The sequence below is a fragment of the Tasmannia lanceolata genome, unplaced genomic scaffold (assembly GCF_043159265.1).
Source record: "Tasmannia lanceolata isolate RefF3 unplaced genomic scaffold, GAP_Taslan_0.1 ptg000019l, whole genome shotgun sequence".
NCBI lineage: Eukaryota > Viridiplantae > Streptophyta > Magnoliopsida > Canellales > Winteraceae > Tasmannia > Tasmannia lanceolata.
In genome coordinates this window covers 17,336,452-17,350,765 of record NW_027518696.1, presented here as the reverse complement: position 1 = coordinate 17,350,765, position 14,314 = coordinate 17,336,452, and the positions used below count along the sequence as shown (strand labels likewise).

The window sequence follows — 14,314 nt, the reverse complement described above, 5'->3', positions numbered from 1 at the left end:
TAGGATTTCTCATCTCTGTAACCTCCTTACGTCCAACCATCCGAGCAAAAACAAAGGAAGAAGAAGGCCACCATCCGAGCCGCCTCCTTACCTCCGACCAACCTCCTTGCCGATCTGGCCACCATCCGAGCCACCTTCGATCCGACCACCATCAGCTATATTTCTTTTTTATTTGTCTTACAACCATGATTCTTTATTAGCACCAGTCCCCTTGAAGCTTTCCAGAACTTCACCTTGAGATTGCCTTTTCTGTAAAAGGAATTTACTTAAAAATAAAATTTTATTTTTTTTGCAGGAGATCCACCTGTCAACCCGGCCCACCCGCACTGGGTACGGGTCACCTGGTTGCTGACCCGCACCCGCATGACCCGCGGGACGACCCGACCCGACCCGACCCACCCGTTTGCCAGGTCTAGGTTTGGGGGTTTTAAATGTGATATGAGAATTATCTCGTTCAAAGATCTAAACCATTCTTTTGTGGGCCCTAGACTTCTTCTAAACATCTTTCCTAGGTTTAGGGCTTCCGATTAGAACACGAGTGCCCTCTCCAGAGCCGATTCTCTTCATCAATCCCAGGCGAGGGTTTTGTAGGAGAAAGAGAGCCCAGTTTTTTAGGGTATCGAATAACTGTTCATTGGTTTTTGGAGGAGATGGTTTTATAAAACCAGGTTTTGCAGGGTATCAAACGCGCCCTTTAGGTTTTAGAATTTCAAACGGCTTCTTCTGCTAAGCTAGTTTTAATGGTATCTTTACCTTGCAAAAATCAAAACCATTCGTGTTCGATAGCTATATAGATCTCCCTATACTCTAATTTAGCCCAATCTCTCTCTCTAGAAACCATGGTGCGTTCTAAACCACCGTCTTCAAAGAAGCAGAAGCGCGGTGTAGACTTCAACGTAAACTCTCTCTCACCTTTCTCTCTTTAAAGCTTCAATCTTTACTTTCTAAATCTAAAACTCAATCTCTTCACTCCAGAAAATAAAGCGAAAGCTAGGTCGCAAATTGCCGCCCCCCAAAAACGCTACCGACACCAATGTCAAATCTAAAGGTATGATTTTTTGTGCTTCATTATCAACAAGGTTAATGTAATTTTTTTTTTTTTTTTGTTGAAGAGGGAGGTTAATGTATTTTTCTTTTTACAAATGATTAATATGATGGTTATAACGATTTTTTTTTTTTTTTGGTGTTTTATTGTGTGGGAAACGAACAGCGATTATTCTCCCGGAACAGAGCGTGGCATCGAACAGAGTAGGTTTAGCAGTGAGCAAAAAGGGGCTGACATTGAAAGAGCTTCTCCAACAGACATCCCATCACAATGCGAAGATCCGCAAAGGTAATCTTCACATTATTGTTGCGTTTAATTTTGATCGTATTTTCAATAATTACTATCAAATTGTTAAAATTTGTGGAAGAATGTTGGGGCCCGGAAAATGGCGTGTCTTTTCGAATTATACTTAGAAAGTGTTCTCAATGATCCATTTTGACCTCAACAGCAGAGCCCTTTTGGGATTCAATTCATGGTAAAGAATTCATATAAACAATGTTATGAAACTTGATGCGAATTTGCATCTCTTCTTATAATCATCAAACATGAAACACATAGTTCTTTTCTTTTTTTATTTTTATTTTTATTTTTTATGAAACACATATTTCTAGGCTAAATGTTTATCTTAAGATGGAACGTTTGAGGCTTTGAGCCACAGTTCTATCGATTGTTTGGTAAGTGCAATCCTAAAACATGGGACTCTTCAAAGCAATCTTGCTAAACCATTGGAATTCATTTATACAAACAATCCACTACTCTTTTTTACTCGACCATCTCGGTCCCCTTTACTCAATGAATTCTTCACCATTCAAAAAAAAAAAAAAAAAAAAAAAAAAAAAAAAAAACAGTTCACTACATACAATCAGCTGTCTGGATGACGTGATGTATTCTATGTCCAACTAATATTTTTACGTTGAAATTTTTAACTATTGTACACATTTAAGTATAGGACATTTTCTATATGCGAAGGTAATCTTCTCATTATTGGGGTCTGGAAAGCGGTGGCCTTATTTTCAAATTATACGTAGAAACTGACCTCAAAGATCCACTTTGGCCTCAATCTGAATGACATAATTTTAAAAAAAAGCTGAGCCAGGATTCATTGCATGAAAAAGAATTTATCTTTAGATTGAAGTTAACTTCAAATGAATGATATTAAATTATTAACACCGTCATAACACTCGATGTGAATTTGTATTTCTTTTTATAGTCATCAAACATGGCACACATATTTCTAGGCTTCATGTTCTCTTTAAGATAGAACACTTGAGCTATGGTTCTATCGATTGTTTGATCTGCACTCCTAGAACATGATACTCTTCAAAGCAATCTTGCTAAATGCAATGTACCGATGAACCGGAGGGATCATAGGATAAGCTTCCAGCTGGTTTAGAGAAGAGAAGGATTTCAACCTCTATTTGATCTTTCGTCCTCGATTCATTCATTGTCCATTATTGAAGCGGCTTTCTCCCTTGACTCTATCTGTCCATTTTTGATATATGGAATTCTCTCCCAGAGCTGTCTCTGTCTGATAAAGATGACAAAAAGATTTTGAGGGGGATGTTTTACAGTGAAATCATTCTATTCGTTTCAACATAAATGGTGGCTGCATCAGCTTCTTTGCTAACGACCTGTGGGATTGTCCTGCACCACTTAAAGTTTGGGTTCGTTCCTTCTTTGTAAATACCAATTCGTTATTCGATGAAATAATAGAACAAATGGCGACGGGAATCGGCTATATCAATGATTCTCAATGGAGGATCGGGGTTTTTTTGACCAATTGTTCAAGTCCGTAAAAAATCCGTTCGAGAAACAAGAAGATCAATTTCGGGTCGAATCAACAACCAGATTGTGTAGTTATTATGGATGCAGATAGAAAGTCCTCGGTCATACTAGGCTTATTCGACTGAGAGGAATAACAGAACCATTCCTACTTATAGGGGTAAATGTCACCACTAAAGAGAAGTGGAGTGAGGTTCCTCGGGCGAGGGACCGCACTGAACGACCAACAACGTGACGTCCGGCTTTTTTGTAGAAAACTCGACCAGCGAGAAAAAGTGTTTGGAAGACTGTTGTATTTACTGTCACCCTCTCTTCCGCTACTGGTGGACTGGTCACTTCCACAGAAAGGCCGACAGAAGCAACGTCACGTTTCTTAGCACGCTTTTCAAGTGCTTAGCTTCTTCTAGCGGTGGGCGGCAAGGCCATAAAGTCAGTTCAGTTGCAAGCCCCTAAGGCAAGAAGGTACGAATGAATCGATCGGGCAAAGGAAAATAGGGATGACGCAGCCCAACATATGCTCTTCTTGATCGCTCTCCCTGCTAATCGCTCGAAATCATAATAGCGAGGTTCCAACGGAAAGGAGCTTTGAATAGTAGTTTGGATCCTCTCCTCTCCTGCTTCTCTCGAATCTCCTCTAGGATTGCCAGTACCCGATTCCCCACCACCCCTTGAAGCCAATGATGAAGGCGACTGTAAGGAGGACCTACCTGCCTGAAAAAATGATTCTATTCCCTAGTGAGCATTCCCATTAGTAGTGGAGGCAATATCTTCTTTTCACGCTAGAAATAGCAACCTGTCATAAATACGTGTATTGGGGGTGAAGTCGTTAACTTGGCTGGCGCGCTAAACTGTACTGCGACAATGGCTCCAAACCGGATAAAACTAAGATACTACCGCTCACGAAAGACTAACTCAATCTCGCTCCTCGTCCTATCTTGTGGCTCATGCCAGGCTTTGTCAAATCCCTAATACGAATATGAACTAGCTTTATTCACTCATGAACTCCTGAAGTAAGCACTATGTTTGCTCATATACGAAATTGCGATGAAGAAGCAGTGCCATAAGTACCTTCACCCGCAGGTCAAGCTGTCTGTCTGCCGTTTTTTGGATTGGAATAGGCCACCCGTATACTTTATGAATAGGAGCAGGCCCGCAAGTCTTCTGGCGACTAATCTCTCCCATCTTCTTCTGGCGAAATCCCCTACTACTCCAAGAGCACTCATCCATAAACCGGTCACTGGCACAAATCAAAGAGATGTAACCAACGGAAATAGCAAGCCCGAATCTTTGGGACCAGAAGCGGTTAGCAATGACCAATAGGTCTCTTCAGCGGTGAAACTTGTAGTTTTCTATTTTTTCATCGAGATTGGGTTGGTGTTCAGTGTACATTACTGTATCGAAAAGAATGCTTTGCATTCCAAGTGACCAAGAGAAAAGGAACGAGGAAAAGGGTGGCACCCTTGGACCCCAAAAAAAGGCGTGTTCCGTCTGCTGCCTTCTCTCCTCGGTAGAAATATGTGTGCAAGCCCCTAACACTCGATGTGAATTTGCATTTCTTTTTATAGTCATCAAACATGGCACACATATTTCTAGGCTACATGTTCTCTTTAAGATAGGACACTTGAGCTATGGTTCTATCGATTGTTTGATACCTGCACTCCTAGAACATGATACTCTTCAAAGCAATCTTGCTAAATGTAATGTACCGATGAACAGGAGGGATCATAGGATAAGCTTCCAGCTGGTTTAGAGAAGAGAAGGAAATGAGAGATTGACAATGTAGCCAATGCCGATTTTTCAACTTCAGATTTAGGTTGGTATGTCTTTGTGGTGGCAAACACCGGACTACTTTAGAGAAAGAGTTGATTTCATCACTTAAAGAAAGGAGGCGAAGGTTAAGATGCAGCCCAATCGATATGTGAAGGTGCTAAGGAAACCAAGGAGCAAACCCTTTGGCCGTTGAACAGACTCGATAAGAAATCCCAAGGAGACCCCATTGAAATACCTTATACTTTTGATGGATTCGAACATAGCCAACCTGGCCAAATGCATGATAGGAATCTTATCTCCTGAATTCAATTATTTAGAGAAACTAAAAAGTGCTGTAGCAAGGAGATGGATATTGGAGGAGGGATCCAATATATCCTATCTACTACTTAATGAGCTCTTTATTTGGTTAACTTAGGGCGACAAGGCAGAATCCTTGATGGAGGACTAGTATATGCTGTCACCTTTCATTTCTTTGCTGGAATGGTGGCCGACACCTTCGTCACTCTTATTCTCTGCTGCGTGTGTCCCTTTACATGCTTGGAACAAAGACACTTTAAACTGAATCGAAGAAAGGATTGGTACAGTTACAATTGTCATTCAATCCTGCACCTTCAGATTCAGGATGGAGGGGAAAATACTCTTGGTAATCAATCATGAATGCCCCAAATCAGTTTGTCTTAGTCTACAAATTAAAAGAATTTTTTTTGGGTACAGGAGTTTTGAGTTGATTACATAGTAATAAAAAAGATCTGTGATTATCATCCACAGACTCATTATGCTCCGGATCAGACTCAACTGGGGATGAGTTAGTTAACTCAGATAGGTGAGAAGTCAGGGAGAACAGGACGGTTGTCTGATTGCCTACTTCTGTCTCGGTCAAGGATCGACAGTCTATTTCAGAAGATAGCAAAGGGCAGGCGACCATTTTCGCCAATCGGGCTAATAGATGTTTGTTTCCGCTGTAAGTGACAGACAATTGTCTAGAACGTGCCAACAGCTGTCAGAATTTAAAAAAAATTGTCAAAGAACACCCAATCACCAAGCTAAAAAAGTTAATATAAAAAACACCATGGAAGTCAATCCTTGGATAAGTGCAGACATTCTCCTTTTGGAATATGAATGAGGAGAGAAATGGTATTGTGGAGTTTATGGAGGCCGAAAAAGGAAAGGTAAGCCCTCGATTATTTATTCTAAAGGTCCATCCTCTTCGAAGCAAAATCATAATAATAGCCTAGGTCCACCTTGCTTGAAGATGACCCAGAGACCTACATAGGTCCAAAATTTGAGAATTAAGCCCATGATATCACTATCTAAAGCTCTTAAGCCCAACAAGGCTCCTGAAAGGCATAGAAGGGCTCAAACTTCAAGCATATTTCAGTTACAGTACCCGAACGTTCCTCTCTTGGTAGAATAAAACTCGACCTTTCATTGGCCATCGGTCAGTCGATCCATCTGCCTCACACACCAGCCATCCTCTCTTATGAAATTACAGAGATAAATACTATTCTGGAACGCCATAGTGTGTGAACAACTTGACTCAGGAATTGATCAGATGTTATAGGTAGGCCAAGTTAACTAGAAAGGTTGAAAAACAAAGCTCTCATCAAGGTTTTAACTTTCGGTTTCGGTCATCTACAACATGGAAATATTTCGGTTTCCGTAGAAAATATCGTCCGAAATATTGTAAAATCACGGAAATAAAACACATCTACCTGAAACTTTTTTTTTGAATGGTATCTACCTGAAATTTTTACCTAAAAATTTCATTTGCCAATATACAAATTTAAAAAATGTAATATTTTTCTTCTTTTTGATGTCTCATATGTCAATGATGATGTTAATGAATCTCCATGGATTAATAAAGTTGCTAAGGACCCAAGAAATAATGAATGTCGAGTCACCTTTGTCACCTTCCACCTGAAACTTGTCTCCTCGGGTGGTCAATAGGATGTTAAAGCCTTCCATAAGTGCCTTTATTTATGCTTCATTAGAATCTGCTACACCAATGGATCCAGAGAAGGCTTAAATAATTTCATCCTTTGGGTTTTCTAACTACACCACCAATACTCAGCGAGCCTAGATTGCCTTTCGAGCTCTCATCAATGTTACTCTTGAGCATGTTAAGCAGCAGAGAATACCATCTCAGGCAAGCTTTACATTTAGAGTCTTTATCATTGACATCATCCTGCCAACATTGAAAGGCGGTCGGTGATGAAGATCGACCAGTTCAGATGTTCTGCTATTGCCTATCGCCCATTAACAATATCTGAAGATGAGATAATCTTGTCTACCTTCGTTTCGAATTCTTCGAAGATGCGCCCATTACATTCATTCTAGTGTCACCAGCCGATAGCGAACGGAGTCAATTTCTACATATGTTTACCTTGCTTTTAGAGTTTACTAATTCCCAGTGACTGATGTGGCTAGACCAAGAGCCAGGGAACTCCCATATTACTCCAAAGCATCTAAGGATGCTACACCACACTTTATGGGAATTCTCACAATAAATGAAGAGATGATTGGTCGTTTCTTCAGTTTTCTTGTACATAATATATCTATTCGGCATGCAGAAAAAAATTCTTTTCAATGTATTGATAGTGTTGATGACTGCATTGTGGTTTTCGTAGGGTTGCAACTTGGGTCGGGTTTTACCCGACCCGAAAAACATATGGGTCGGGTTCAAAGAGAATGGGTCTCGGGTTGGGTCGGGTTTCAATTCCAAAACCCAAGGCATTCTCGGGTAGGGTCGGGTTTAATTGCTAAAAACCTGAAACCCGAAAACCCGGAGGTTCATTTCCTTTGTATAATTTTTTATACTTATAAAACACGGTGACAAAAACAAGATAAGTTAAAAACTAGAACCTAAAACTAGATAAGCTAAAAAGTAGAAACCTACCATACTCTCTCTCCTCCAACTTTCCCTTTCACTTAGGGGTGTCAATGGATCCAGATGGTCCGATGGATACTCCAAATCCGAACTTTAATGGATGTGATATGGGCATAGTAGAAAGATCCATGGACGTGTTTTGGATCCTCACCACTGGATCCGAAAATTTTTAGGATCGGATCCAGGCATGCAAAGAAAATCTGATGGATAGTCACGATCCAAAATATTTTTACGAAAATACCCTTATAAAGTATGTAATAAAATATGTAATGTGCAAGTTTTTTCTATAAGTTTTTTACAAAAATACCCTTACAAGAACACTCCTACTTTCACTTTTAAGTTTTTCTCTGCCCCAGGATTTAAAAAAAAAATTAGTTTCAGTCTTAGCTTTTTTAGGATTTTTAATTTTTATCTACTTCATTCACTATCCATGGAACAATGAAATTTCTTCAACCCAAAACCTACAGAGCATCAACCTCCGGTGAGTTTTTTTAAAATTTTATTCCCCCTTTCTCCCATTATTTTCAGCTCAATATGGAGATTCTGTTTCTCTTGTTTTTTCAAGATTTCTAGTGTTTCCGTTGAGTTACATATTCTCTCAATTTTTCAATAAGGTAGTCGGATTTTTTCCCATTATTTTTTCCCTCTTGAAGGAGAGATCAACTTAGTTGAATCAGGGATAAATGAGAAGAAGAGGATGATCGATGCTATGTTCTCCGAGAATAATTTTATACCCATTTCTTGACATTTTAAGTAAATATTTTGGATGAATTTAATTCTTTGACAACGTTAAAAAAACCCGACCCAACCCGACAAACTATCATGGGTAGGGCCGGATTTAAGAATCATGGGTTTTTCCAAAATAAACCGACCTGCCCGACCCGACCCGAGTTGCAACATTAGGTTTTCACGAGGAACGTAGAGTTTTATCCGATGACCCTGGACTCTGCAGATCTGGGGTTGCTTTTTTCACCTCGTTATTGTGTTCACTGACATGTCTGTTCTCATATCTGTATGATCTCTTTGGAAATGTTGGCATAAACCTGTAGGTAATAAGGCTTGAATGCTTGTGGAGAGAATTTTTTCCATAACTTGAAGGATTATTTGGAAGGGATAGGAATGACTGTTTATTCAATAATAAATCTAACTTGATTAGTAAGATAATTAATTGGATCATTGTTGAAGTTTGTTAGCGTTCTTCCCAACCCCCTTGAGGTTTTGGCAGCCCCGATTGAAGTTGAATTAAGTTGAACTTTGATTCCTCGTCCTCTTCCTTTGAGCTGTGGGCAGCCCCCATTGAATTTTAATTAAGTTGAACTTTGATGGTAGTAGTAAGTTCCTTCGCAGGAATAATACTACTATTCGTAAGGCAGGCATTACGGGGTTCTTTGTCGCTAATTGCGCAAATTTCTTATCCTCTGTAGGTCCCTACAATGATCGTGATGCAATAGATGTAGAAGTTCAGGCTTTCCGGACTGGGGTCAATTTGGTTTCTAGGATTGGTGCTTTGCTGATTTTGATTGAAGGAGATCCACTCAACACCATTAGGTGGTTGAGGGAGGAGACTTCCCCTCCTTGGCACTTCAGGCACTACTTTAGGGAGATTTTAGGCATCTTGTGTGTCATTGAGTGCGCCTTTCCTCACATTCATAGGGAGGGCAGCACTATGGCCGACACTTTGGCAGATTTTGGTGTATCTTGTGATAGTTTGATGATCTGGCATGAGCCTAGATTGTAATTTTGTTTTGCTTTGTTTTGCCTTTTCTTTTCTTGTTTGTATTTTCGTTTTCTTTTTGTTTCGTGCTTGTTAGCTTTGACTTTTTTCTTTATTAAGTCTCACATATTAAAAAAATTGGGGACAAGGTTTTGGGTCAAATACTAAATTTCATTAGATTAGTGAGAAAATGAGAATTTATAGAATGCCACGTTATTTTTGGATGGGCTATAAATGCACGAATACAATTACCAATCTATAGTAATGTTTCTCCAACTTAGTTAGTAAATATCCTTGGTTTTTTCAGGTTGTTTAATTGGATTTCCTTGGATGTCTTTTAGGTGTTGTACAGGTTCACTACCTCAAGCTTGTACTTTTTGTCTCCATTGATAAACTTTTTGCTTCTTTTGAGAATAATAAATTTGCCGTCCTTTCCCCATTTTTGCCACCTTCACCTTCTTTTACTGCTTGTGAATTTCACAGCCAGTAAATTAATTCCTCCCCCCCCCTCTCCCTTCATTTTCTCTCAACTGCCGAGAGATGTCTTCTCCTCCCTGATTGATTCTCTTAATCGTTAAATGCCTTCCATCCATGGCCCTTCATACCGCATCGCCACTGTAATCAGAGACTCTTTTCATGTTGTTTTTAGCACTGTTTCATGGGATTCTCAAATAACTTTGTAGCAGAAAAAGCTCCCTTTTAAGGCATTCCAAGCACGAGTTTATAGCTGCTTGTGAGGGGCTTTTCATTCGTCTAAAGCTGTCTGTTGTTGGGGAAAAATCCTCTTATGAGGAGGGGGGGACTTGGTCCAAACATAAGTGCAGTGAATTGGTGAACATCTGTGAAATAATTTTTTTCGTAATAATCTCATTGTTTCAATTGTACTTTCATCCACTCACGTCCTTTTTTTCATAGTAAGTTGCAAGACTACAATGCTGATATGAAATGTTCTTTATTTGATGAAGATGCTCTGCTTGGTATTAAGGATTTAACACTTAAATATCCAACTGAGCTCAGGCTCCACAAGCTTGCCATAATAGAGAAGCTGCGTGAACGCATCAGTGATGACGATAAAGTGGTCCGTGAAACACTGTATCAACTTTTGAAATCAGTAATATTTTCTGGATCTAAAGAGGTAACTCCACTTTTCTTTTTTTTTCCTACTTTGAAAAATTGTAGATAAAATTGTGATGATTACTAGCTACAAGTGTTCTTGGTCTTTTTCAATTTGGAAGATGTTGGTATACTTCTTAAATCTACATGTTTTTAGACAATTCCCATATTAATTCCTTAATTAATCATCTCCTGATGCACCGTCTTACGCTCAGTGTCACCTTTTCTAATGTGGATTTCTTGGATAAATGTGAATACTTGTTATAACCATTAGTTAAGAATAAATCCTTCGATTCACCGTCTTACGCTTGCTGTCACATTTTTTATGTGAATGGCTTGGATAAATGTGAATACTTGTTATAAACCATTAGTTAAGAATAAATCCTTCAATAATACAATCACATTTTTTGTGCAACCTTGTTCAGCATTGTAACTATTGCCTTCTCAAAACTATTGCCAGTTTTGGGTATCGTGTCTGACTTACCCTAGCTATCGTATGAAAGGTGCATCTAGCCTTGACATTTGCACATGATTCTAGATTAGACATTACAATTTGAAGGTACATGTAGTGGGATGTGTTACAATTTCTAAGATGTTCTTGTGGTCTTAGCATTTCTTTTCTTTTTTCAATGTATGCATCTACCAAGAAAAGTCAAACCTTTTTAGGGCTGCTTGTTTTTTTTTCCTTGGAGGAGGAAAGGGAAAATATTATGGTATATCTCCTTCTTAGTGGGTGTCTGGGTTTTGTGGAAGGAAAAGGGAACACAAGAATTTTCAAAGGTGTGGTTAAAAGCACCCCATATCTTGCTTCTAAGTTGATGGCGCTTTCGGTGTTTTGGGCAAAATCCCTCACTAGCTTTTCCTTTATGTTCGCTTTTGAGTTGTGGAATGGCTAGAGATTGGTGTGTGAAAGTGCTGACAAGCCCACCAACATCATCCAAGCTTGGGAGCACCCGGTTGAGGGTTTCTAAACTAAACTTTGAAGGCTCAAGTATTGGGAAGCCGGGCCCGGTTGGAATTTGGGCGTGTGGGGGTATTGAGGGATGAAAATGGGGTGGTAAGGTGGGATTTTACGGGACCTACTGCTATGCGGAAGTGCGGGCTGCCTACCAAGGAATTAAATTATTTGCCCGGGGGGGGGTGTCCTAGATCTTGATCATGTTGTGGTGGAAGGAGACTCCCTTAACGTCATTTGGTGGCTATTTGGTTCCCACACTCTTCCTTAGCGGTTTGCGGACTTATTCAATCAGATCTTTGACATTGTGGGTGCTAATATCATCTCTTTCCACCATGTTAGAAGATCGGCCAATGGGGTGGCGGATAAGTTGGCTAAGAGCAGTGTTCATCTAGACTCCCTTGAGCTTTTTGATTATCTTCCTCCTTGACCTTCCTCAGTTGTCTCTTCCTTGTATATTTCTTGTATATCGCTCTGCTACCTTGTGTATATTTTGACATTCTTGGTCTTTTTAATGAAATTTTCACCATTAAAAAAATGCATGCATCTACCACTTACATTTATGTGTTAGTATACGTAGTATGTGATGAGGCCATCCATCCAGGATTTCGAGTATACTAGTACAAAGACAACTACGTCCTTAGGCATTACACATGTATTCTAACAAATAGAAAAAAAAACATGTAGCAAACCAGAGCTTAGGAAAACACCCTTAGTGAGCAAAAGAGCGAAACAAAAACCGAAAGATTACAGATCGGATATCTCATGCGACACAACCAAGTTTGAGGAACATACACCAAAATTGGCTAAAAAGTTTCCTTTTTGATGAATATATGCGAAGCAACAATCAAACTTGGATACAATATCCTTTGTTTCTGTTAAGTCTGAACTGCCATGGATGGAGGGATTCCTCCTTAATCGTTTGGGCAATGTTAAGTGAGTCACCTTCAATCCAAATCTTGAGCAGGTCACACTTAGATATTAGTTTAACACCATTCCACACCGTCAAAACTTATGCCTCAGTTGCGTCCGCATCGCCACAAGGGCCTACATTGGACAAATTTTTTTTTTGCTTTTAAATTCTGTGAATATCATTCTCCCAAACAAGCAAATCTTACAGGAGTGTCACACTCACTCGAGTGATGGACTCTACCTTTTCTGTCAATAATGAGTTTAGTCCAGCCAACATCTGGGGTGGACGAAATATGGAGTGTCATGGGTTGGGGGTGGATACTTTGCATTGATAGATATCCAATCCTAAATAGTGACTAACATTACCTGAAAAAGGTTTGATTTTGATGCCCACTTGGAAACTTCAACAATGATCCAAACACTACATATGTGAAGATAACCAATTTGTGGGGTTTGACTTCCATACCCTTACTTTACATCTTGGTAGATGACCTCCAAGATTTAATTTTTCTTCTTTTTTATTAGAATTTTTTTTGAAGGATGACTGTTCATGCACGTGCAAAAAAATTAAAAAAATGGTGTGGCCCACATAATTGGGTGATCTAAACCATTCATTTTTTGGGGCTCGACGTAGATTGTTCATGCCCTTCTGCATGAGATGATCCTAACCCTCCGATTTATGGAGGCTTCTATACCATGCTGTCCATTTTAAACCTCCACAAACCAGAGGGTTAGAATTATCTACAACTTATTTCTCTTTTTCTTCTTCCACTTCTCTTCTTCCTTCTTCTCTTCTTCCTTCTTCTCTTCCTTCCTAATTTACATCTTGGTAAATGACCTTCAAGATTTATTCTTTCTTTTTCATTAGATTTTTTATATGGTGGATGTTCATACATGCATGTACGAGAAAAATAGCATGGCCCACTTAATTGGTCTATCTAAACATTCTTTCATAACCCTTTTGGAATATTGTATTGCATTTGGGAGACCCACCTTTCTGAACTAATACTAATAGGCAGAGTTTGTTCTCAAAGAATCCCCGGATTCAATTTGTTCATTTTGGGAATGAATTCTCTGTCAAGTTGCTTGTTGGGTCCCTACATTGATAGACCGTGCCCAAAAAACCTTCTTGATAGGATGATCCTAACCCTTCGATGATCTTTCAGTACTGTGCTGTCCATTTTAAATCTCAACAAATCGGAGCATTAGGATCATCCTATGGAGAAGATTTTGAGGGCATTGCCTATCCATGTTGAGCCTGTGCTGTCCATTTTATACCTCCACAGATAGAGGATTAGGATCGTCTTTTGAAGAAAATTTTGGGGGCACGCCCTATCTACACCTGGCCCCAACAAATTTATGGCATAGATCACCCAATTATGTGGGCCCTAGTATGTTTTTTTTGCTGCACATGCATGCATGACCGTCCACCATGTAAAACTCTTTTTTATTTACATGGTATTAGAGCCAAGATCCACTGTCACAAGTGTCTTGCTCTGATTCCCTTTCTCATCCAAAAGCTCTATGTCTGAACTCTCCTTCTCTATGCTCTTTTGACTTATCTTGTGCTGAGCAAGACTTTGTGCACAAAAAACCCATGAGGAACCTGTGCGGGTGTGGCTCTTTGGCTTAAAGTCGTATGCTCCCCATTAACGTGATTTGTGATTGCGCGCATTCGTAGGTAATAGTCCCGCCTAAAAATTGGGGTGGGGATACCCTATGTCATTAAAAAAAAACCCATGAGGTTCTGTGTGTTTGTGCGCTATAGTGAATGCTATCGAAGATGTTCTCTTGTGGTATTAAATCAAGGAGGAATTAGTGTAAAGAAGATGTCTATGTGGTGATTTGATGCATAAAAGCTGAGAATTACTACTAGTTTGTGTGGATGGTGCACTTTGATGGATATGCCCTTTTTGTGGATTGGCTAGGATGCTGCCTTAATTAGTAATTGTGTTGTCTTCATGTGGAGTGTTTAGTGTCATTTTGTCACTGCTGCTTTCGCGTGGAATAGCTAGTGTGCTTCCCTAATGTGTAACTATTCCATTCATGTGGATTGGCTAGTGTCCTGCCTTGCTGCCTTGTTTGGTGATTGTGCTGCATTTGTGTGGACGGTGCTTCCTTGCTGTCCTGTTTGCC

General features: G+C 39.6%; 1 protein-coding gene across 6 annotated transcripts in view; it reads left to right on the top strand.

Annotated features, from left to right (window-relative positions):
• The first annotated feature begins 456 nt into the window (after positions 1 to 456).
• The window catches only part of LOC143853523 (uncharacterized), an 87,114-nt gene continuing 73,256 nt past the window's right edge, over positions 457 to 14,314 (top strand). For 4 of the 6 annotated variants that reach the window (XR_013237158.1, XM_077363323.1, XM_077363321.1 and 1 more), the window contains exons 1-4: positions 458 to 896; positions 976 to 1,048; positions 1,211 to 1,333; positions 10,164 to 10,333. Coding sequence is in view for 5 of the 6 variants with exons in the window: in XM_077363323.1 (XP_077219438.1) it covers positions 840 to 896; positions 976 to 1,048; positions 1,211 to 1,333; positions 10,164 to 10,333 (423 nt within the window). In the remaining variant the exon portion in view is untranslated. Of the gene's footprint in view, positions 897 to 975; positions 1,049 to 1,210; positions 1,334 to 10,163; positions 10,334 to 14,314 lie in introns of all 6 variants that reach the window. The other 2 variants (XM_077363326.1, XM_077363325.1) reach the window with 2 other exon arrangements.